Consider the following 23,261-nt stretch of genomic DNA (forward strand, 5'->3'; position numbering starts at 1 on the left):
ACGCTCCCCTCTGGTCTGGGCACTGATGAGGAGCTTTGCAGGCATGCAGGGCGGGGAGAGCAGAGAGGAGAGGAGAGGAGAGAGGAGGAGAGGAGACAGGAGAGGAGAGGGGAGAGGAGAGGAGACAGGAGAGGAGAGAATTGGAGGAGAGGAGGGAGGAGAGGAGATTTGAGAGGAGAGAGAGAAGAGGAGATAGGAGAGGAGAAGAGAGAAGAGAGAGGAGAGGAGATTTGAGAGGAGGAGAGATGAGAGGAGATAGGAGAGGAGAGGAGAGAGAGGAGGAGAGGAGAGGAGAGAAGAGAGGATTGGAGACAGGAGAGGAGAGAAGAGAGATGAGGAGAGGAGAGGAGAGAAGAGAGGATTGGAGACAGGAGAGGAGAGAAGAGAGATGAGATTTGAGAGAAGAGGAGATAGGAGGGGAGAGAAGAGAGAGGAGAGGAGACAGGAGAGGAGAGAAGAGAGAGGAGGAGAGGAGAGAAGAGAGGAGAGGAGACAGGAGAGGAGAGAAGAGAGACGAGATTTGAGAGAAGAGGAGATAGGAGGGGAGAGAAGAGAGAGGAGGAGAGGAGATTTGAGAGGAGAGATGAGAGGAGAGATGAGGGGAGAGGGGATGAGAGAGGAGAGGAGAAGCTTGTTAGAGAAGGAAGGTGTTGATGAGATAATTACACAGCTGTCATCATCCCTGTCTGGCCCAAAAGCTGTGCCATCAACATGTGTGTGTGTGTGTGTGTGTGTGTGTGTGTGTGTGTGTGTGTGTGTGTGTGTGTGTGTGTGTGTGTGTGTGTGTGTGTGTGTGTGTGTGTGCGCCCCCGCATGATATGAGATTAGATATCGGATTTTGGATTGTATGGTGATCCCATAAGTGTTATCTATCTGTGGTTTTAAAGGCTGTATTACAGTAGTGATGTGTGTGTGTGTGTGTGTGTATGTGTGTGTGTGTGTGTGTGTGTGTGTGTGTGTATTACAGTAGTGATGTCATTTTGTGAACTTGTTCTAGCTGCCTTCAGCCATCATTATAACCACATTACTGATGATTATTGATCAGAAATCTCCTCATATATTGTGAAAGCACCAAGTTTAACAGAACATTTAGCCAACTTCATAGAAAATACCCAGATATATAGCCTATTGTGTATCGACCATTCAGCCTAAAAAATGGATGGCGAGATATGATTTCTGGTTCATATCTCCCAGCCCTTTTCCAGACAATGACAGACTGCACATTTTTGATAGCGTATACTTGTGTGTTGTCTGTGTGTGTATATGTATGAGTGTATACGCAAATGTGTGTGTGTGTGTGTGTGTGTGTGTGTGTGTGTGTGTGTGTGTGTGTGTGTGTGTGTGTGTGTGTGTGTGTGTGTGTGTGTGTGTGTGTGCGCGTGCGCGCGGGTGCGTGTCAGAAGAGTTTTGATGTCGGAAAAAATGGCAATGATTTTCTCTTTGAAATGTGCAGCCCAGACTTTTGGGCTGGAAATGAGTTTTTGAGCATCGGCTCTGTTCAGCCATTTCCTCCTAACCCCCTTCTGTGTTCTTTAAAGAGACAGCTGCTGCAGGATAACTCCACTTCCTCCAAGACAGCCCAGAACCCTGTTCATGTTGACTTCAGACAGACAGACAGACAGACAGACAGACAGACACACACACACACAGACAGACAGACAGACAGACAGACAGACAGACAGACAGACAGACAGACAGACAGACAGACAGACAGACAGACACACACACACACACACACACTCTATATCCCCAGTACTGGTCATCATGGCAGGCTGAAGGTGTGTGTGTGTGAGTGTGTGTGTGTGTGTGTGTGTGTGTGTGTGTGTGTGTGTGTGTGTGTGTGTGTGTGTGTGTGTGTGTGTGTGTCAAAACCGTTGCTGGACTGTCTGGCGGATTTGATACATGCCCGTGACACGAGGCCTGCAGGCGTCATCACGCATCCAGCCGAGTCGAGCCGCCCTGCTAACCTACTGGGCAGATTGAGAGGGGGAGAAGAAGAGAGGGGGAGAAGAAGAGAGGAGGAGAAGAAGAGAGGGGGAGAAGAAGAGAGGGGAAGAAGAAGAGAGAGGGAGAAGAAGAGAGGGGGAGAAGAAGAGAGGGGGAGAAGAAGAGAGGGGGAGAAGAAGAGAGGGGGAGAAGAAGAGAGAGGAAGAAGAAGAGAGAGGAAGAAGAAGAGAGAGGGAGAAGAAGAGAGGGGGAGAAGAAGAGAGGAGGAGAAGAAGAGAGGGGGAGAAGAAGAGAGGGGGAGAAAAGTTGACCGCTGCCCTGGGAAATATGCGCCGGTGTCTCTCTCTCTCTCTCTCGGCGAGCGAAAACAACCTCTCGAGTCGGCAGACAGCTTTTTCATTTGGCGCTCTCTGAGATAGGGAGGAGGAGCGCATGGCGGAGAGGGCGAGAGAGAGAGACGGATAGAGGGAGAGAGATCGGTGGTGATGTTGTGTGTGTGTGTGTGTGTGTGTGTGGGCGGGGGGGAGGGCTGGTATTGGTGGTTTGTGTTTGTGTTATGAAGAGAAAACTGTGAAAAATGAACAAACTCAATTTCAAGCCCGGAGTCCTTGCGGAGAAGTGCTCCTCCCTCCCCCCCCACCACCCGGCATCCAAGCCAAGACGTTAACCTCCTCACTGCTGCACACTTTGTGTTGTTGGTGTTCCAGCACGAGCAGTAGTACAGTTTTCCATCACGCTGCCATCAAGGTCAGTCACCTCCCTCTACGTTACTTACTGTCTCTTTGAGGCCATTTACACCTGGCGTTAACATGCGTTTTCTGTGATCAGATTGCAATCAGATTGTGTTTTATCACTTAAAATGCCAGGTGTAAACACCCCCAAAACGCATTGAAAAAGGATTGCAATCTGATCGGCCAAACCACCTCCGGAGGTGGTCAGGGATGCATTGTGTGTACACATTGAACACAAGTGTAAATGCAATGTGTCCTCTCAATCTGGATACAGCAACTTTATGCGGATTGAGAGGACAATCATTTCTGCAATCTGATTGCAATCTGATTGCAGAAACCACATGTTAACGCCAGGTGTAAATGGCCTCTTTGACACGTCACTGTACTTACTGTCTCTTTGGCGCGTCACTGACTGTATTTGTATCGCGCCTCCCCTTGAGTTCACCGTCACGACAGAAAGACACAGAAACAAGGTGACGCGAAAACACAAGAAGATCTTAATAATATAATAATTATAATAGAATAGAATAGAATAATTAAAAAAAAAAAAAAAAACACCTGGCGCCATCAGGGCAGAGGTGTGAAACAGAGCCTGGCTGTCAGAAGAGAGACCAGAGACGCCACTAGCTTCTTTTTCTTTCTCTCTCTGCACATACGATGAGAAGGAGGGACAGGAGTGCTAATGACGCTCTGTCCTCTGTTACACTTTGTGTCACGTTCAAACCAGGCACCACCAGACATGCCACTGAAAACCTATGGCTGCACAAAATCATCCTTCAGACAGCTAGAGCAAAATGAGATAAAAGACTCGCACCACCTTCAAAGACAGAGGGATTCCTCATTTGAGTGGAAATTAAATTAATACCAGTGGGAGCGGCTTCAGGGTTGCCGTGGTGATAATACGCTGTCTCGCATGTTTGGGGGGTTTAGGGTGCGGGGGGTAGGCGAGGCTATATTTGTCTTATTTTTTTTTCCCCGTCCTTTAATAATAACAGTATAGCGGAAAGCAAAAATTCCCCCGCTGCGTCCAGGAATGATTAAATCCACTCGCACCGGCGCACGGCTTCATTATGTCACTTTGCCGAGAGCAGCTCGGAGGCGGCGTAATTGGCGGCATCCATTTGTGACCTTGGCTATAGAGCGTGGCGGGGGGGCCCGGCGTCGCATCGTCAGCACGAGACAGAGGGAGGGGGAAGAGACGGAGGGAGGGAGGGGGAAGCGCGCAAGGATATGGGGGGACGGATGGAGGGATGAGCAGGACGGTGGCACGGCCATCTGTCTGTGTGTTCTGACCCAAAGCCCCCCCTCAGCGTTACCCTCAGCGGCCCAGTGCCCAAATTAGCAGCAGTAACGCGCACGCTAATTATGACACGTGAGCCGTGTTTCTGTGGAAAGCAACAGTCTTAGAGAAATGCTTTTTTTAATTAATTAATAATTTTTTTAATTTAATTTTAATTGTAAAATTACAGCAGTCTTATCAGTGGAGCTGCATGCAACAGAAAGAAAAGTCCCACCTGTGCACTGATTGAGGCAGTATGGGCTATTTGGTGTCAAGTATGACCGCCCCCCCTATCAAAGTATGGACAGGATGGTTGAATTGAAACGTAAGAGTGAAGTCCAAACTGATTTGCTTCGGTCGGTAAACATGAGCGTGCCGCGTGTGATGTTTACTGGTCTCACATTACAGGATTTCTGGGTATTAAACCTCTTTTCTTTTTTTTCAAACGGTTATCTCGATGCGTGAAGTTTCCCAGTGCAGCTTTGAAGTGCAAATCCACAAAATTAAGTGTTCTGTTGTTTGGTGTTTCTTGAGTCTCTTCTATCTTTGGTGCTGCTCAGTGCCTGTACATTACGTAATGTGATGTCGATGCCAGGCTTAAGGATTAACACAGTGTGGTGCCCTACGGGTGACGTCACTCTCTAAGTGCTACCCTGCATCGTCCAATTGACATGCAAAAAAAGTGAAATTTACTATGCCAATAAATATCCTACATTTGAATTAACCGAAACAATACAGGCACAAAACACATGTAAGACAAAGCCTATACTAAACCAACACATTCATTTACACCATAGATTGACTTGAGCCTACAAATGCTATTTTGGGCTTTAGCCTACACACAGTGCTATTATACTGTATTACATTTGAATGTAACTCATATTAAAGGCACCATGGTAAAAATCATTGTTTGCAGCATAACTTTTCAAAGGCCTGAATGAACACTAAATGCCAAACCATTACAGGGCATGATAAAAAAAAAATCATACAAAAAAAAATCATTACACAGTAGGGATGTCACAATATATCGTCCCACAATATATCGCGATATCAAAATGTGACAATATGTATCGTTGAGATGAAATCTCATATTGTGAGAAAAAGAAGCTGAACATGGTGGCACTGATCTGCATCTGATTGCATGCTCGCTCTCCTTTTCATTGCTTTGTTTGAACAGACGAGGGACGGTACAGACACGGAGGATGAAAATGGTGAAATTACTCAAATTAGCGTGGAGGATGCCCCCTCAACTTACAAATCGATCGCAAAAGAATATTGTTAAAATATCGTATCGTATCGTTAGCGTGAAGCCAATATCGTGTATCGTATCGTGAACTGAGTGTATCGTGACACCCCTATTACACAGACATCTAGTCAACTTCAGCAGCACAGACGAGGCCCATACCACCAAGTAAAGCACGCTCGATAACTGTAGCAAACAGTAAATGCAGGTGAGAGTGCACTGCAGAAGGTGAGAGGAGAAGTACATTGAGACAGTGGGATGCAGCAGCAGCCCCTTGCTGGTCATTTCACAACACAACCTGTCTGGCTCTCTGGCTCTGACTCGACTTTGCTATTCTTTTATTTTTAGGGTTTATGTTTTTGCCTGGGTCCAGACCTTTCAATCCGCCCACGCCACTGACTTGAGTTTTGGCTGCTTCTGGTCTGGCATCGTGACCTGCACTGATTTCCTCAGTCAAAACAATGGACTTGTCCAATGAGCGCCCGAGAGGCACGAACGATTAGCCAGTCATCAGCATCAGCCAGTAAACTAACGCCGTTTTCAAGTGCGCAGACTGAGGAATAATAACAACAATGGCGGCCGCCATAGATGAGATAGATGCTGCTATCGAGGCTGTTTTATATCAATTAAAAGTACCGCTTTTCACATTTTAATTTGAGTTTTATTATGTATTTATTAATTGATACATAAACAATAATACTGCAAATACATGTTATTTCATATTTTACCGTCTTCACGCACACGCACGCACGCACACACACGCACACACACACACACGCGCGAGTGTGCATAATATATATATATATATATAATATATATACATGTATATATATATATTATATATATATATATATAAATAAATATATATATATTATATATATATATATATATATATATACTGTATATATATATATACTGTGTGTATATATATATATACTGTACACACAAACACACACACACACACACAAACACACACACACACACACACACACACACACACACACACACACACACACACACACACACACACTTTCATTATAGGCACTATCAGAATAGTTATGACATTCTTCTGCCATATATTGTTCTTGAACACTAGCTAAAAGCTAAACCAAGACGTGGCTAAAGCCACACACCTGTGCACTGATTTCCAGTCAGCGCCTTCATATTCAAATGAACTGCATGAAGTGCTCACGGGTGTGTGCTTATTGCAACCAATCAGAAGCGAGGAACAGAACCATCCATTTTACACGGTCCGTCATTTTACAGTAAGCGCCGTGTTCTGTTCTGCTCTATTTTGAGTTTGGGTCTCCGGGGTCCTGGCTCCAAGGGCTCAGAGGGTGAGCCGGGTCAAGGTGACATCACACGCTGTGACACCCAGCTCAGAGCTGCCGTGACAACCGTCCCGCCTCATCTGTCACACCTGTCAGACAGGTGTGTGTGTGTGTGTGTGTGTGTGTGAGAGAGAGAGAGAGAGAGAGAGAGAGAGAGAGACTCTGCCAGGTGTCATTGCACACAGAGGACAGCGAGGAAGGACAGGGGACTGCAGAGGGACGGGACAAAACAACCATTTAAAGTTCATCACTTTTATCCTCTTTTTTTGTCTTTCTCTCTTTGCAGTGAATCTACTCGACACGACGACGGTCACAGGAGACTGGGGCTGGCTAACGTACCCGTCGCATGGGGTAAGACATTTAACATAAGACTTTATGATGAGCAAATAAAATAGCCCAACGAGGAATTTATCAAGGGTCCACAGCAGGTGGAGGACACGAGTCACATGACCATTGGACTGGAGTCAGAGTTGAGTCGCAGTTTAAATGTCTAGAGACTTGATGCATGATGAGAATATTTGAGACTTGACTTAAAGGAACACTCCGCCCATTTTCAACCAGCTTTGTACATGTATCATTAGAACATCAGTAGTATATCAGAAAACTGTAAACGGTTTTGAAGTCTGTTATTTAATTTGACAGTTATTGAGTGTTAAAGTGTGGACCAGTGACATCACTGGTCCACACTAACTCAAATTAATAACTCATTAACTCAAATCAACTCTCAATAACTGTCTCAATAACTGTCAAATTAAATGACAGACTTCAAAACCGTTTACAGTTTTCTGATATACTACTGATGTTCTGATACAAAGCTGGTTGAAAATGGGCGAAGTGTTCCTTTAAGTTATGGTGACTTGACTTTGACTTGTCGTTTGATGATTTCTAAATTCTTGACTTGAGATCTTGTGCGTTTGTGACTGAATGATGAAATAATAATCCAAAGTTACGGGAAATGGTCGTTTTCGAAGTAAATACATAGTCAGAACTAACACGGCGGAACCAAAGTTACTTCCACTTTTGGCCTGAGGCGCACGCGCTGTGTGCAGTCAGCAGTACTTCCTGGTATGTATTTACTTTGAAAATGACCGTTTCCCATAACTTTGGATTATTATTTCATCGCGTGGTGAGAACACAAGTCACAACGTGTACTGTACACGTTAGTGTTTGTGGCGCTGTTGGAACGTGTATTTTTGGTGGCTGAACGTGGTAGGCAGCTGTAGCGTTCACTGCCATTCAGCTGCTATGCTGACTAGCAGGAGGGGTGCAACACACGTTCTAATGCACGCACAGGGAAGAGAAAGGCCTCTATTTTCTCATCTTATGGGGAATATGGCAAATAGGCCAATCTCCCGTGTGTTCCTTTAACAAGCGTAATGCCCCATGCCAGCTGGCAGGGGCGGAGTTTCCGCAAGCAGACGAACAGGGATTTCTCGGTGCAGAAAGCATGAAGAGAAGGTAAACACGGTGTCCATCTGCTTATATTACTGACATTATAATGATACAAAGTGGGTTGAAATTCGGCAAAGCTTAATATAACGGCTTTTTAGTCATTGAATATGGTCCAATGTATTCTAAGAGGGAGAATGTTGCCTCTATTGGTCCCACAGCGCCCTCCAGAGGCCTCTCCTGGCACTAAGCATTTTTGTACCGGCGTCCCGGAGGCAGCATGTGCGGAATATTGCACATGCGCTGTGTACAGCGGCAGCGCTGTGTTCAGGAAAACTCAATGTGGATTTGCTACAAAAATGACGTTTCACGTAACTATGGATTACTATTTCATCACGTCGTGGTGAAACATGTCACAACATGTACATAGAGCTTTCTGGCGCTGGGTTTTGTTGACTTTGAACGGCGATATCGATACCGATATTATTGCACCCAGAGGGCGCAGTTTCTCCAACGGCAAAACTTGGAAAAGCTGCTGATGGGGCATTAAGATATTGAATTGATACTGGAACTCGACTTGTTCTGACTTCACTTGATGCTCTACATTTTAGTCTTGACACTTTGACTTGACTTTGTAATCTACAGTTAGAATCGGGACTTGACTTGAGACTTGTGTCTTGAGACTTTGCTCGTTTTCTGTGAGAGAAGCCTGAAGAATAGTGTAATTTTTCTCTCTCCAGTCACTGTCATTGCACAGAACAGGACTCAAAATCACATTTCTAGCAAATAAAGGAAAGCGAATAAAGCAGATTCTCACAATATATAGCCCTGTCCTTGAATTGTGAATACGTGATTTGCTTTCTTTTCAACAACAAAAAACCTGTCGGAGGAAATCTATGCTGATGGAATGAAGAAAATAGTACCAATACCAATTTAACAGTAGTGTAGATTGGAGAAAAAAGAGACAGGATGTGTGTGTGTGTGTGTGTGTGTGTGTGTGTGTGTGTGTGTGTGTGTGTGTGTGTGTGTGTGTGTGTGTGTGTGTGTGTGTGTGTATATATATATATATATATATATATATATATATCAATTCATTAGTACTCAAGTCAGAACAACAGTTGAGTTCACATAATACATAACATTATTTTCCTGTTCCTGTTGACTGTCTTTTTACATGTTTTGCATTTGGCAATACTTTTCACAACAGTTATATCAAATGTAAGCAATGCTCACAATGCACTTGACTAGTGATGTTGTAACTCATGCTCACCGAAACATTCCACACGTGTGATTGTGAGGTGGTTGTGCTGTTACACAGCCTATGTGGAGAAGATACTGTGGGGCTTTTAACAATCCGATCACCAGGAACAAATGTATGCTAACGCTGAAAAGATGAGTAGCCTATCTGGGTGATCGGGTCATATCAAGTTCAAGTCAGAGGCGCACAAGTGAGTCGATTGTCACAATTGTCAAAACTGTCAAAAAAGGGACTCAATTCCAAGTCCAGGACTATGGACATCATCTCAACTCAGTTTTGCCACTGTATTAGCAGCATGGGTTGTTAACTGCAGGCCGGCTGTCCAAACAGCATCTAGTCCGCGACGTTAACATGTTGTTATTTTCTATTTGCTTTGTGTAAATGTCAAGTTGCATGAAAATTATGTTTCATACAATTTGCAACGAGTTGCCTGAAAGTTTCACCATGTAAAAGCCAGCCTAACAGTCTAATTAGACACTGTCCGTTGCAGCAAGATGATGACATGCAACGCTCACATTATAATCTCAACATCAGCTCCGACATCACTGTCAATCCGTCCCCGCCTCCACCTGCCAGCAGCAAAAACCCCAGAGAGAGGACGAGGACGAGGAGGAGGACGAGGACGAGGAGGAGGGAGTGATGCAAGAGGGAGAGCGAGGTGACAGGGAGGGCACGGCGTCGCTCTATTATAGTAGCATATTGTAATGCCACATGATGGCGCCTAGGGTGATGAATTAGGACATCCACACCGGGATCTTTATAGCCGTGAGTTTGCCACAGTGTTCCCGGCTTCCCCCTGTCTGTCAGTGGACTGCTAGAAAGAGTTCCCCCTCCTCCGGCCCACACAGCAGAAGGGGATGTGATTGAACGCCGGCCAGGAGGAACAGATGGACCTGTCTGTCAAGTCATCAGAAAGAGCTGGATAGAACTGGCTTTGAGTTTTGATTGAAAGGACTCCCCTCTTCTATGTAAATCAGCATGGGGGAGACGGTCGTTTCCGTATCGACAGGTCCACGTTATAACATCTGCTGGATCACCGACTGTAGCAGTATAGTGTCTGCACGGGCCTGGAGATTAAGCCCAAGCCCACCTTCTCTGTGAGCATCACGAGCCCTACCCGGGCCGAGCCCTAATTGTTTATTTAAGAATCCAATACCCAACACTGGGTCTCGGGTCCGGTCCCTGTAGTGTTGAACTTTCTCGGTTCAGTTGGCTATGCCAGAAGTATTCACTCCTAACTTGATGGGAGACTTTCTGTCCTCTGAGCTACTGTGTACAGTATCAAATGTGAATGTACTATATTATATACAGTATACAGGTATACAGGTTTTTTTCCCCCACCCCCCTAATACCGGTAAAACGATACTTTAAAAACGGTACAGGTGCGTAAACGGTGCCTGAACCAATACTTTTTACAATTTAAACCGGATTTCAAGTTCTTTTTTCTTTTTTGATTTCAGGCAGCGCACTCCAAACGCTAATGTTAGTGAAGGTACATGTGCCGCCGGTTTTCGGAGGACCAGATTTGCGGATATTACACTCAGCAGCTCGGACATGGCACCAGAATGAGGCACCTAAATATGTGTAGCAATTCGGTACCGGCAGTTACCGGTTGTAAAGGTACTGGTACCAGAGTGGTACCGGGTTTGGGTACCCAACCCTAGTGAGGAGGACTCATATCCCCCATCGGCTTCCCACCCACAGACACGGCCTCATATAGACGCCGCACTCCCCCTCTTCTCCAGACAGCACTTTCTCCAGACAGCACTACACCTCTGCCTTTACCTCTACACGACCCAGACACACACATACTTATATGCATGTGTTGAGAGAGAGACGCATCAGCGACAATGTCGACGCCTCATGGGGTCTTTGATATATGGATGTTATGACAGTTCCTCACTCCCACTTGCTCTCTTTCTCTCTCATCCCTAGAGTACACACACACACACACACACACACACACACACACACACACACACACACACACACACACACACACACACACACACACACACTTAGGGACACAGCCCCATGTCTTTCTTTCCTTTCTTGTCTCTTTTGCCATCCTGACACTTTGCAGTGTTGTGAATGTGCCATGCCAGCACCATCAGCTTCTCAGCAGCTCTGTGCTCCGGGCGCAACGCTCTTTGATAGTCTTATGGGTCGAGAAAATAGAACTGCAAACGGAAAGGAAATCATTGTCTGACGATTATCTCGCGCTTATAATTTGGAGCTGAGAGCGACTTGCTTTACAGTAAGCACAATCATCCCCCCTCACAATAGCCTACGGTACCACCCAGGTGAGAAACGTGGACCCGGCCACAAATCCGGGGCGAAACGTATTAAGTATCAAATCTATATGGGCTCGAGTCCACCGGCTGTGCTCTTTCTTATCTTGCGAGTTCATTCCTGTTATTTTCACACCGAGGTATTATTGTTCAGGGGTACGTGAGCTAACTGACATGTCAGTGTGAGCGAGCGAGTGAGGCCAAGGTGAGAGAGAGAGAGAGAGAGAGAGAGAGAGAGCAAGAGAGAGAGACAGAGAGGTTGCCCACGGGGAATACAAGGGGAATAAGTGTCAAGTCCACGCCGGAGGAAGACAGATTAAAATTGTCACCAGATACAGTTTGCTGAATGTGAAATCGCGTTCAGACAGAGAGGCGGGGGGGGGGGAGGGGGGGATTTCTTCTTCACAGGTTGGACAGGTATTTATTTGTATTCTTGTCAGATGAATCCCCATTTGCATGTAGGCAGCACCCTCCCTGTAGTAGGGGTGTCAAAAATAATCGATTATAAGATGCATCGCGATGCGGACCTGCACGATTCTGCATCGATTCACAAATGTCAAAAATCGATTATTATTATTTTTTATAATAAAATAAAATATAATGGAAGTACATGCAGTTGTTTATTTTAATTATGGATCATAATACAATGCAATTCTAAATGCACTTTTATTTTAAAAGTAGCCACACAGTGAGAAAAAAGAAAGTGAGAAAAAAAATCATGTATTCGGGAAAAAAAGTGATGCATCGATTTAAGATGCATCGAGATGCATCGATAATCGTTATCGAATCGAATCGTAGCCCTCTGAATCGTAATCGAATCGAATCGTGAGGCCAGTGAAGATTCACAGCCCTACCCTGTAGTGTTCACCCCAGTACATTCTGGACTCAACAAGGTGGAGAAAGAACATCACTAGTCAATGGAGAGAAAAGATATGGCTGGGAAATAGATGAAGGAGGATGGACAGGGGGTTCCCACGGGTCATTGAAATCCTTCGGGGGGGGGGGATTAAGTTCTTGAAAGTTTTTGAAAATAGACATAAATACACATGGGTCATTGAAAGTGCTTGAACCTAGAGCAGTGGTAGCCAACACGCTGCCCGCGGGCACCTGGTCGCCCGCGGGGTGGCGCTGTGGCGCCCGCAGGCCACGTTCAGATTTTTTTTTTTTTTTTTACACAAACAAGACAAAACAGACAAACAGGCTCAGACACAGGGGAAAGAAAGAAAAAACAAAACAAAAAACAAAACAAAAAAATATAATCAGAAAAATGTATTTTTTATTTGTTTTTCTCCTCCCTTCCCACAATAACACACGAATGTAGAAAATAATTGGTTTAACAATGCATACGTTTTAAAAACGTTTATTGTCCGTGTATAATTTTGTTGTGTGTGTATAATTAATTATTGATTCACTATTCTGATCCGCCTGTGCTGGGGTCAAAGTTTAGTTTTACGTTACGTCACTACGTCATTCACTCTGCGACAGTGCGACTGCCAGCTGCCAATGATTATATCAGTCGGCTAAGCTAAATGATGGAAAGCAAGAACAATGGCAGAAAAGCGAAAGAAAAAACATTACCAATTTCACGAGGAGTGGGAGGAAGAGTTCTTCTTCACAACAGTGAAAGAAAAGAGTGTGTGTCTCGATTAAATGCATAATACTCATTATTTAAAGGTAAATCGAGCAAATTTCAACAGGTAGCCCCCCACATGACTCTCTACCCTTCAGGTAGCCCTCGACCTCAAAAAGGTTGATGACCTCTGACCTAGACTATATATGTTGTGCGAGAATAGCAATTGAAGTTCTTTAGTTTAGTTTTAGTTTACTTAACACACACACAGTTGAGAAGTGCTCACACATTCAAGCTCTCTCTCTCTCTCTCTAATTGATGTGAGCTTGTAAAAAGATTCTCAGTGTTGTAACAGTGACTGACCTTGATCCGTGTCTCAAACGATGCCGTGTTGGGTCCTTATTTTCCCTCATTTCAGGGAGTGGGGCGTCCGTGGAAAGTCCGTGGAAAGTCCTTGAATGTGATGTTTAAGGTGGTGTGGGAACCCTGGATGCAGAGAGAGAGAGAGGGACGAAGAAAGAGGAAGTGACATTTATTTTTTAGTCATTTTACAGCTGGATTAAAATGTGTCTGGGAAAATAGCCCAAGAGTGTGTCAGCTTGTATTTACTGTTCGGCCGAAGGCCCGAGGGTGTGTGTATGTGCGCGTGCGTGCATGTGTGTGTGTGTTTGTGTGTGCATGTGTGTGTGTGTTAAGGGTCTTTATTAGCACCCTGAGCTTTCCCTCTATGGGTGTTCGTTTAGAGATGACATCATGACAGATCACGTCTTCCACTCAAGGGGCTTCTTTCCATCCAATTTATTCAGGCAATGGATAGGACGCCCTTAGGCTGTCCCAGGAGCATCTCTCTCTCCCTCCCTCCCTCTCTGTCTCTCTCTCTCTCTCTCTCTGTCTCTGTCTCTCTCTCTCTCTCTCTGTCTCTCTCTCTCTCTCAGGGCCTGTCAGATAGGGCAGGAAGACTTCATTATCCTCCAGTCCGATCTATGTTGGCCATGACAGGTTCATCCACCGGCCACTCCACAATCGATACAGCTGACAGTACAGTGTGTGTGTGCGTGTGCATGCGTGTGTGTGTGTGTGTGTGTGTGCATGCGTGTGTGCATGTGTGTGATGATTAACGTAGGCTGGGGAAACCATGATGTGGATGAGCAGGTGATGAGCTGAAGTGTCAAAAGCTCAGTCTGTAGCCAACTCTTTCTCCAACTCCCCCTTACTCTCTCTACACACACACACACACACACACACACACACACACACACACACACACACACACACACACACACACACACACACACACACACACACACACACACACACACACACACACACACACACACACACACACCTATACATTGACTTCCATAACTGTCCATGGACAATGCATTCACTTGTGTTTCTTTACAGTGAGTTTTTGTAAGGGCCGTGCAGGAACAACATCATGTTTGCCAGTAATGAGTAGTGTTATTATGAATGGAGACTTTTCAATTTCAGTCATAATATCTCAGTTACCAGTCAGAAAAATAATGTGACTTTTGTTATCACCCCCTCATTCCCTGATCAATTTTAATCACAATTAGTCGTAGTCCTCTCAGTTGAGGTGGGCACTGAGCTGACCAGACGTTTTCTCCGGGTGCAACAAGTATTCCCACTACTTTGATTTGATCCAGAAGAAAATACATCTACACAGAGACGATGCAATTTTAGGGGATGTAAAGGGAAAGTACTGTAATATAACAAGTGCAACAAGAGATCAAATTGATTATTAGGGTGTTAAAAACATAAGCAGCCTTCAAGTAAATATTCAGATCAAGGTTGTAGTACAATCTCACTGACAGACATACATACTGTACATACATAAATACATACATACATACATACATACATACATACATACAGTGGTAAGCGCTGTCGCCTCACAGCTAGAAGGTCCTGGGTTCGATTCCCACCTGGGACGCTGTGAACACTGAAGGAGTGTGTGCCCGTCCGCATGTCCTCGAGTGCCCCCCGCCCGGGTGGGGTCGGCAAAAGGGCCTTTCTGTGTGGAGTTTGCATGTTCTCCCCGTGCCTCCCGGGGGGTTTCCTTCATATAGGAACCCCTTCAACAAAACATGTAATATCCTGGTTGCTGATGTGGTTCCTCCTCTGGTCGTTAAGGGCGCCTGTTCGGAGAGAGGGGAACTCGTTGGAATAGCGTGATCTTCCCACGTGCTATGTCCTACCGGTGAAGCTTCCCCTGAAAAGAAGCGACTGGCTAACTGCCCATGTCTCGGAGGAAGCATGGAGCCAGTTTCGGCTCTCCCCAGATCGGCAGAGGGTGGAGCAGCAACCAGGATAAATAAATTAAAATTAGGGGGATAAAAATGGGATAAAAAATCTGGAAAAAATGAATACATACATACATGCATACGGAGTCTCCATCCTGTAATATTATTACTTTATGCGTACAGGAAAGTGTGTTAAAAAGAAACTAACAATGCTCCATATTAAACTGTTATATGATCAATATTTGGTAACCGAAGTCATAAATGATTGCCATGAAGCTGACCAATAGGAATTGTAAGTTGCGCATCTATAATGATTATCTTGCATTACCTTCACTAAAGTGCATTCTGGAACACTAAGTGACAGTAGAGTCATATCACCTCCAACACATCTCCTGTCCTCTTTTCCCTCACATCACCTTCCTGAGACAAGCAGCAGCAGCATCCCTGAGGTCTGCTTACACACTTCCTCCTCAGCACACTTCCATAGTCTTTGAACTGCTTCTCCTGCCCTCTCGATGACCGTGCGCCGTGGCTGTAATTGGCCATACAAGATCCCACGAGATGGAGAAGACACGGCCCAGTCGGCACAGCTGCTGCCGGCTGATCCCGGTGCTAATATGCACTTCTGCAGCCGCTCTCGCAGGGGGTATCTCGCCATGAGCTTCACAAACACGCCGCGTGAAGGCGAGGACGTGCAGCGGGTGTTGGAGGGGGGTCTTGACGCGGCGTTTCTTAAGTAATCCGCGCTCCAGAGAGCACGCGGTGGTGGTGGTAGCTTGGGAGACAGTCTTGTTGTGAAAAGATCCTGCGATGGAAGCCATGGCCCCCACGTGATCCAGGTTTGAGTTTCAGGACCAGGAGGGGATGCTGCCCCGTGTGTGGAGGAGGAGAGGGAGGCGGACCACCCTCTGCCTCGGCTTGGGGGGGTGGGGTGGTGCGGGTTGACAGACAGCCCCACCGTGCTGTCAGCTTCACCAGGCACGGCGGGGAGGGAGCGCGCTGCTGCAATGAAATGGGCCTTCTGAAAAATGAGCTACAAGTCCTTGGATTCAAGGAGCTGCTCCCTTGGAAGCTGGCAGGTCGCTGTGCGAGTCGACGGATGACAGTGGAAGAAGTTGGTCCAAAACAAAACGGAAGTGTCAAGTTCCTCTCAAGTTCCTCAGAGAAGATTTGAGTAATGGGCCACGGGTGATTCCTGGCCTGCAAGTCCTTCATCATATGGGGGGGGACAGGACAGGTGGATGAGAGGAATACATTTGACTTGGCAACAAAGAATTGAGAAGGACGTGGGCCAAGTGTTCCCCCGCTGACAGCGCTGAAGGCCTGGAGAGGTCACCAGAGGTCAAGAAGAGACCCATATTGCGGTCTGAGCTTTTGTGGATACGCACGCACGCACGCACGCACACACACACACACACGTACGCACACACACACATACACACACACACACACACACACACACACACACCCACGTAGGCAAGCAAGCAGAACCCCCTTGGGTGTAAGGCAGGTGCAGGTGTGACATCGGTGACAGTATGTGATTGTGCAGATGGATACTGCTAGAAAAATGCCTCCGGCATATATATATACACACACACACACACACACACACACACACACACACACACACACACACACACACACACACACACTCTCTCTCTCTCTCTCTCTCTCTCTCTCTCACACACACACACACACACACACACACACACTCACAAAGTACTTTTTTCATTAACTTCATTAATCCAGTGGTTCTAAAACTTTTTCACATCAAGGACCCCTAAACTGGCACAAATTATTGCTTTTTAGATGTTTTATTACAGAAAGTGTATGAAGCCCATGACCAAAATAGTCACACATTCTGCTATGTGTTACTCATGGGTGGAATTATAGCGAAACTAAATGAAACTATTTACCTTTTTGCTGGGGACTCCGCCCCCGTGGAACCACTTGAAGGGGTCCCCGGACCCCACTCTGAGGACCACTGCTTTAATCAAATTCATATTATTTGTATTCTTCATTGTTTGGAGTTTCCATCTTTTTGTACACTATTGCACGTACAGAAACAAACACGCACGCACGCGCGCACACACACACACACACACACACACACACACACACACGCACATGCACACACACACACACACACACACACACACACACACACACACACACACACACACACACACAGACAATTCTGTAAAAATTGCATCTCAGAATAGATAGCAATTACATCGTCTCCCCCCCCCACTGATCCTAGACCAGTGCAATTAACACTCTTCTTCCAGAAAGGTTATGGCTGTCAAAGTGACTCTGGTTATGTGTGTGATGGAGTGAGAGGCAGAAAGGTGTTGGGCAGAGGCTGTTATTTGAGTTCATATGCAGACCTGTTACTTCACATAGGGCCCAGCATTACGCCTGGAAATGCCACCAGGGTTACAGAGCCATCATCCCCCGGTGACTCTCTTCACCTTCTTCATCTCTCTCTATCTGTCTATCTCTCTCTCTCTCTCTCTCTCTCTCTCTCTCTCTCTCTCTCTCTCTCTCTCTCTCTCTCTCTCTCTCTCTGTGTAGGCTATGGGTTCAAAGAAAACCTCCATCGAAAACGCTAATCTGAAATTGGATCTTTCAAAGAAGACACTATTCTTCGGCTTTCTCTTGCCTCTCTTTTAACTGCTCTCCTTTTAAAACACGTGTGTTGTATGCAGCGTCTGCAGGGTTTAATCCAGGCAAGGGGGAGTAATGGATTACAAGTAATTGCATTACCGTTATCTGATTGTTGAAATACGTCGGTCATTGTCACACATTTGCTGTAATCGGATTACAACTGCACGTTGGATTAAGGATAACTGAATGTTATTTATAGCGCACCTTTCATACAAGGTATGATAGTAGCCTAATTAGATGTCACCACTGAATTGAGCATCCCCCATTTTTTTTTCTAAAAGACATCTATTGTATATTACATTTGATTTTGTGAATAATCCTCCATGCAGGCTTGCTCTTCTGACCTTACATGCATACATTAAAAAAGAATGGGTTATTTTACAAAACCGTGTTCATAGATTTTGGTGGCGAAAATAAGCATTGGATATCAATGTTTCTAAATTGGAGAGAAAACATTCTGTTTCAAAAAAATTCAACAAAGAGCTTTACAGTAAGACGTTCCATCATTTGTTTGAATTTTCTGGCCAAGAGAGCAGCATCAACACAGATATATCTATATCACAAACATGTCAAATCAAAGGCACATAAACAGTAAGATAAAAAGTCTAAATTAAGTACACAAAACCATATTTAAAGGGGCAATAATTACAATTAGTATTTATTTATTTGTTTGTTCGTTTGTTTATTTCATCAATACTTCTCTTGGATCTCTGCTGTAATTAATTAACTTGCTTCTATTGGGAATATTAGATTTTGTCCCTTTGTTAAGGTGCGTTCACACCGAGATATTTATTTTTCGCTCTGTCGCTTGAGTCAACCCTTTGGAATCGCTCTGTCGCTCTGTTTAAATCGCTCATCAACAGGCACAGGAATTGACGGACATGTGGGGGCTGTAACGTTACGCAATGTCATGATATTTGTCCACTACGAGCCACCGTCATTGTTTACAAGCTAATGCCTATCAGTGTGCTCCTAATGCGAGCTCCATACCGGTAGGACAGACTTCACCTCATGTCAGCTGTCAGCCTGTCAATGTGGTTTGTTGCCACACAATAAACCAGCGGTTTGTTCCAAGCCAGTGTGATCCTTGACTCGCTCTCACACGGCAGCCAATCAGCGTTGAGCGGCGAGCGACTGATGCCAGCGTATTTTCGCTCGAGTTGGGATATTTCATCTGGGGCGACGAGCGTATTTTCTCCCTATCGCTCTGTCTCTGCCGCTCGGACGCCCAGCGATTTTTCTCCCAGGCGAATATACGCTCAATCGCTCGTTTGCATTGACTTTGTATGTAAACTCGACGCCAGCGAAAAACTTTAATAGGTCGGTGTGAACGCACCTTTACATTAAGGCCACTGTAGATCGAGGGGACACAGAGACTTGTGTTGAAGGAGTTAAGTTCTATCCGTGCTGTGTGTGCATGTGTGCGTGTGTGTGTGTGCATTTACCGGCTTGTGCGTGTTTCGAGCCGCTCTCTCCATAGCGTGCCAAAGTCTCGCCAATGAGGAAATGAATTCTGCATTCATTTGCAGACATATCTTAAACTGTGCGTGCGTGTGTCATGAATGTGTTGTGTGCGTGCGTGCGTGCATTACCGACGAAACGCTATTATCGTCCTCATCGAGACGAGACATGGTACTCTGTCTCTCTCTCTGCCTGCCCTGTGCCTCAGCTCTCTGTGCAGACCGGGGAGCTGGGGGCGGGGCCACATCCCCCCTTCCTTGTCGCCTCGAGCCCGTCTCCCCCAAATCTCGGTGCACAAAAAACTGTACGCAAAGTCACCTATAGAAGTGGCTGCACCGCTTAAAAAGAGAGCAGCGTCATGATTGGTTTACAATGGAGGTGTGTGAAGATGTGTTGTGATGCTATTTTGGATAGTCGAGACCAGCTGGTGCAAACATGACTCGACTGACACCCCGGGAAGTGACAGGGTATTGGGTAAGCATGCGTGAAAGATGTGAGAGGCAGGATGGAATGGAGAAGTGAATGAAAGCCTAAATGTGGAAATGAGTCTTCCTGATTGACAAGTAAGGACAAAGTAATAAGTCAATTAATCTTATTAATTTTTAAAGGAGTAATCAGTAGGCCTAATAAGTAGCTAACTAATTACAAAAAGATGATTTGGTAAGCCTTTTTCAATGTGGTCATGTTTGTTTGTTTGTTGGTTGGTTTGTTTGGTGGGTCGGGCCGTGTGTATTGTGCAAAGCGGATTGGCATTTTCACTTAGGGTGAGCGGGGAATATTTTCCATCAGAACGCCCTGGCCTACACCCTGCAAAAATCTGTGTTTATTATACCCATAACCACCTTAGGCTTACTCAGAAAAAAACAATGACGAATATGGCTTTAAACAAGCAACTCCTTTTCTACCGTCCATCACAGCAGCAGCAGCAGCACATAGCCTAAAAAACTATCCTCTCAACTAGTTTTTCCTTTCTTTATTTCCTAATCAATCTTTTCTGACATCTACTATCATACTTTATGAATAGCTCGATATTGATTTCACGCTGCACAGCGTCAGACTCGTATGAGAACAAACCGGAAAAGATTTAGTCGGCACCCTCGGAGGCGATCACGTTAATAACCGGGCTGCCTTTCCGACGCTTCACAGCAGCTCCTCTGATCTTCGGGGCGACCCAGATTGCGACTTCTTCGTCTAAATGGAAGCGCTAAATGGCTTGAATAAAACAAAGCAGAGTGAGATTAAAGAGAGAGAGGGGGGGGGGGATCAAGAAGAATCACAGGAGTTGAGAGACGTGGATCAGACGGGTATTAATTGGCTGAGCTGTTTGGCTGCGTGACCCCGGAGCAACGGAGCATCCCAAATGGAAACACAATTATCAGGAAGTGAGAGATTGCACGTCAGAAACGATCAGCAGCCTGGATTTACAGCTTGTACGCCTTTATTTGGCATATTATCTATCCAGAGACCCGGCAATTCATGTGACAAAAAATGACAAAGTTCCTTCCTAAGATGACTGATGAAGACGCATAAAGGTAAAAGGTAAAGTCCCACTGATTGTCACACAATGTGTGAAATTAGTTCTCCGCATTTGACCCATCCCCTGGGGGAGCGGTGAGCGGCAGCATGCGCCGCGCTCGGGAATCACATGGTGATTTAACCCCCCAATTCCAACCCTTTGAGTGCCAAGCAGGGAGGCAAATGGGTTCCATTTTTATAGTCTTTGGTATGACTCGGCCGGGGATCGAACTCCCGACCTCCCAGTCTCAGGGCGGACACTCGGACCACAAGGCCACGAAACGTCTGTCCTGTTACTTTGCAGTTGCACCTTAATAAAAGGCATTGAATCGTCTGAGCTGCTCCAGTTTCCTTCCTGTTCCTTCATGCTGCGTCCCTCCTCTGTGAAGCACCGGACCTGCCTGCCTGCAACAGCTGAAGCGCGGTGGGACTCCCTCTACTCCATCCTTCCTAAGTTCTCAGATACTTGAGATACTTTTTTTTTCTTTTTTTCCAGATTTTTTATCCCATTTTTATCCCCCATTAGTGCTAACGTAATTTCTTTATCCTGGTTGCTACTCCACCCTCTGCCGATCTGGGGAGAGCCGAAACTGGCTCCATGCTTCCTCCGAGACATGGGCAGTTAGCCAGCCGCTTCTTTTCACCCGACAGGGGACGCTTCACCGGTAGGACCTAGCACGTGGGAGGTTCACGCTATTCCAACCGGTTCCCCTCCCTCCGAACAGGTGCCCTTAACGACCAGAGGAGGAACCACATTAGCAACCAGGATATTGCATGTTTTTGGTGAAGGGGGTTCCTATATGAAGGAAACCCCAGGGAGGCACGGGGAGAACATGCAAACTCCACACAGAAAGGCCCTTTTGACGACCCCACCCGGGCGGTGGGCACTCGAGGACATGCGGACGGGCACGCATTCCTTCAGCGTTCACATCGTCCCAGGTGGGAATCGAACCCACACGACCTTCGAGCTGTGAGGCGATAGCGCTTACCACTGCACCACCGTACCTCCCCCGATACTTGAGATACTGACGACTACCGTAAATTCCGGACTATAAGACGCACCGGTGTATAAGCCGCACCTGCAAAGTTGACTATTTTTTTCTTATATAAGCCGCACCGGACTATAAGCCGCGGGTGTTTTAATGGTATTTTTTTTTTTTTATTATTGTGTTTTAATGTTTAATTACCATATGTAAGGGTTCATGCACAGAGGGGATTGTCGGGAAAGAGATGGCTGTTTGAGGAAGCTCCCATTTATTAACATTTCAACAAAACAACATAACACAACACCACCTGTGTTGTTTTTTCCAGTGCACACAGTGTCATACAGTGTGGTGAAAAGAGGGCAAGAGAGGAAATTAAAACTTAGTATAGTTATATAGGATTTATAGTTAGAAAGACTGCTAAAAAAGAGAGTTTTTTTTTTTTTTTTTGGGTGAAAAAAATCCATAGATAAGCCGCACCGTTATATAAGCCGCAGGGGCCAAAAAAGGCCAAAAAACGGGAAAAAAGGTGCGGCTTATAGTCCGGAATTTACGGTAATATGAATATGACTCTGGGACAGACGGCCGATATGTCTGGACGTCCCGCCCCTTCTGTCACTGTTTACAGTTCGACGACGTCTCACATGCAGCTCTTTATTATTATTATTATTATTATTATTATTATTATTATTATTATCATTATTATTAGCCGAAATGTCGTCTGGACCGATCCATCGATAATCTCCAACTCCAACTCCATTCTCGCATCAGTTGGACTGTAAACAATAACCGCGGCGCACGGAAGCACAAGCCTTGGCGCGGACCCCAACACATACACCCTTCTCACGGGGGCCATTTTGTGTCGAAAAGGCAGGGTAAACACAGGTGCAAGCAAAACACTAATGAGAGTCTCCAACTTCCATGATTGGAATTTGGAAAGCCTCGTTAGTGTTTTGCTTGCACCTGTGTTTATTCTGCCTTTTCGACACAAAATGGCCCCCGTGAAAAGGGTCTATTGGGCCGTCAGACTGAAAGACTCTGGGTTCCCAGATTGGTTAGAATGTTACAGGACCAATAATTGATCCAGAGGTGAGTTCAGGGTTGATATAAGCAGGGTCTTTTGTCTGGAAACTCCAATGTCTGACACAGCTACACACTCATGCAATTTGCCACAATGGCAATGCCATAGAAATAGATTTTCTATACATTTGCACTGTTAATAGACATATGTACCACAATATTGTGTGCACTTATGTGGGCTTGTTTGCATGTGAGAATATGCAGGTGTCGCGTGTGCGTGTGTGCGCGTGTGTGTGTGTGTGTGTGTGTGTG

General features: G+C 45.6%; 1 protein-coding gene across 1 annotated transcript in view; it reads left to right on the forward strand.

The window, feature by feature from the left end:
* The window catches only part of epha8 (eph receptor A8), a gene marked incomplete at both ends in the record, with an annotated part of 124,444 nt that overhangs the window by 24,776 nt on the left and 76,407 nt on the right, over positions 1-23,261 (forward strand). The window contains 1 exon segment of the mRNA XM_083660917.1: positions 6,818-6,882. Within this exon segment, the coding sequence (XP_083517043.1) occupies positions 6,818-6,882 (65 nt within the window).

The sequence above is a fragment of the Poromitra crassiceps genome, assembly GCF_964638095.1.
Source record: "Poromitra crassiceps genome assembly, chromosome: 25".
NCBI classification, from domain to species: Eukaryota; Metazoa; Chordata; class Actinopteri; order Beryciformes; family Melamphaidae; genus Poromitra; species Poromitra crassiceps.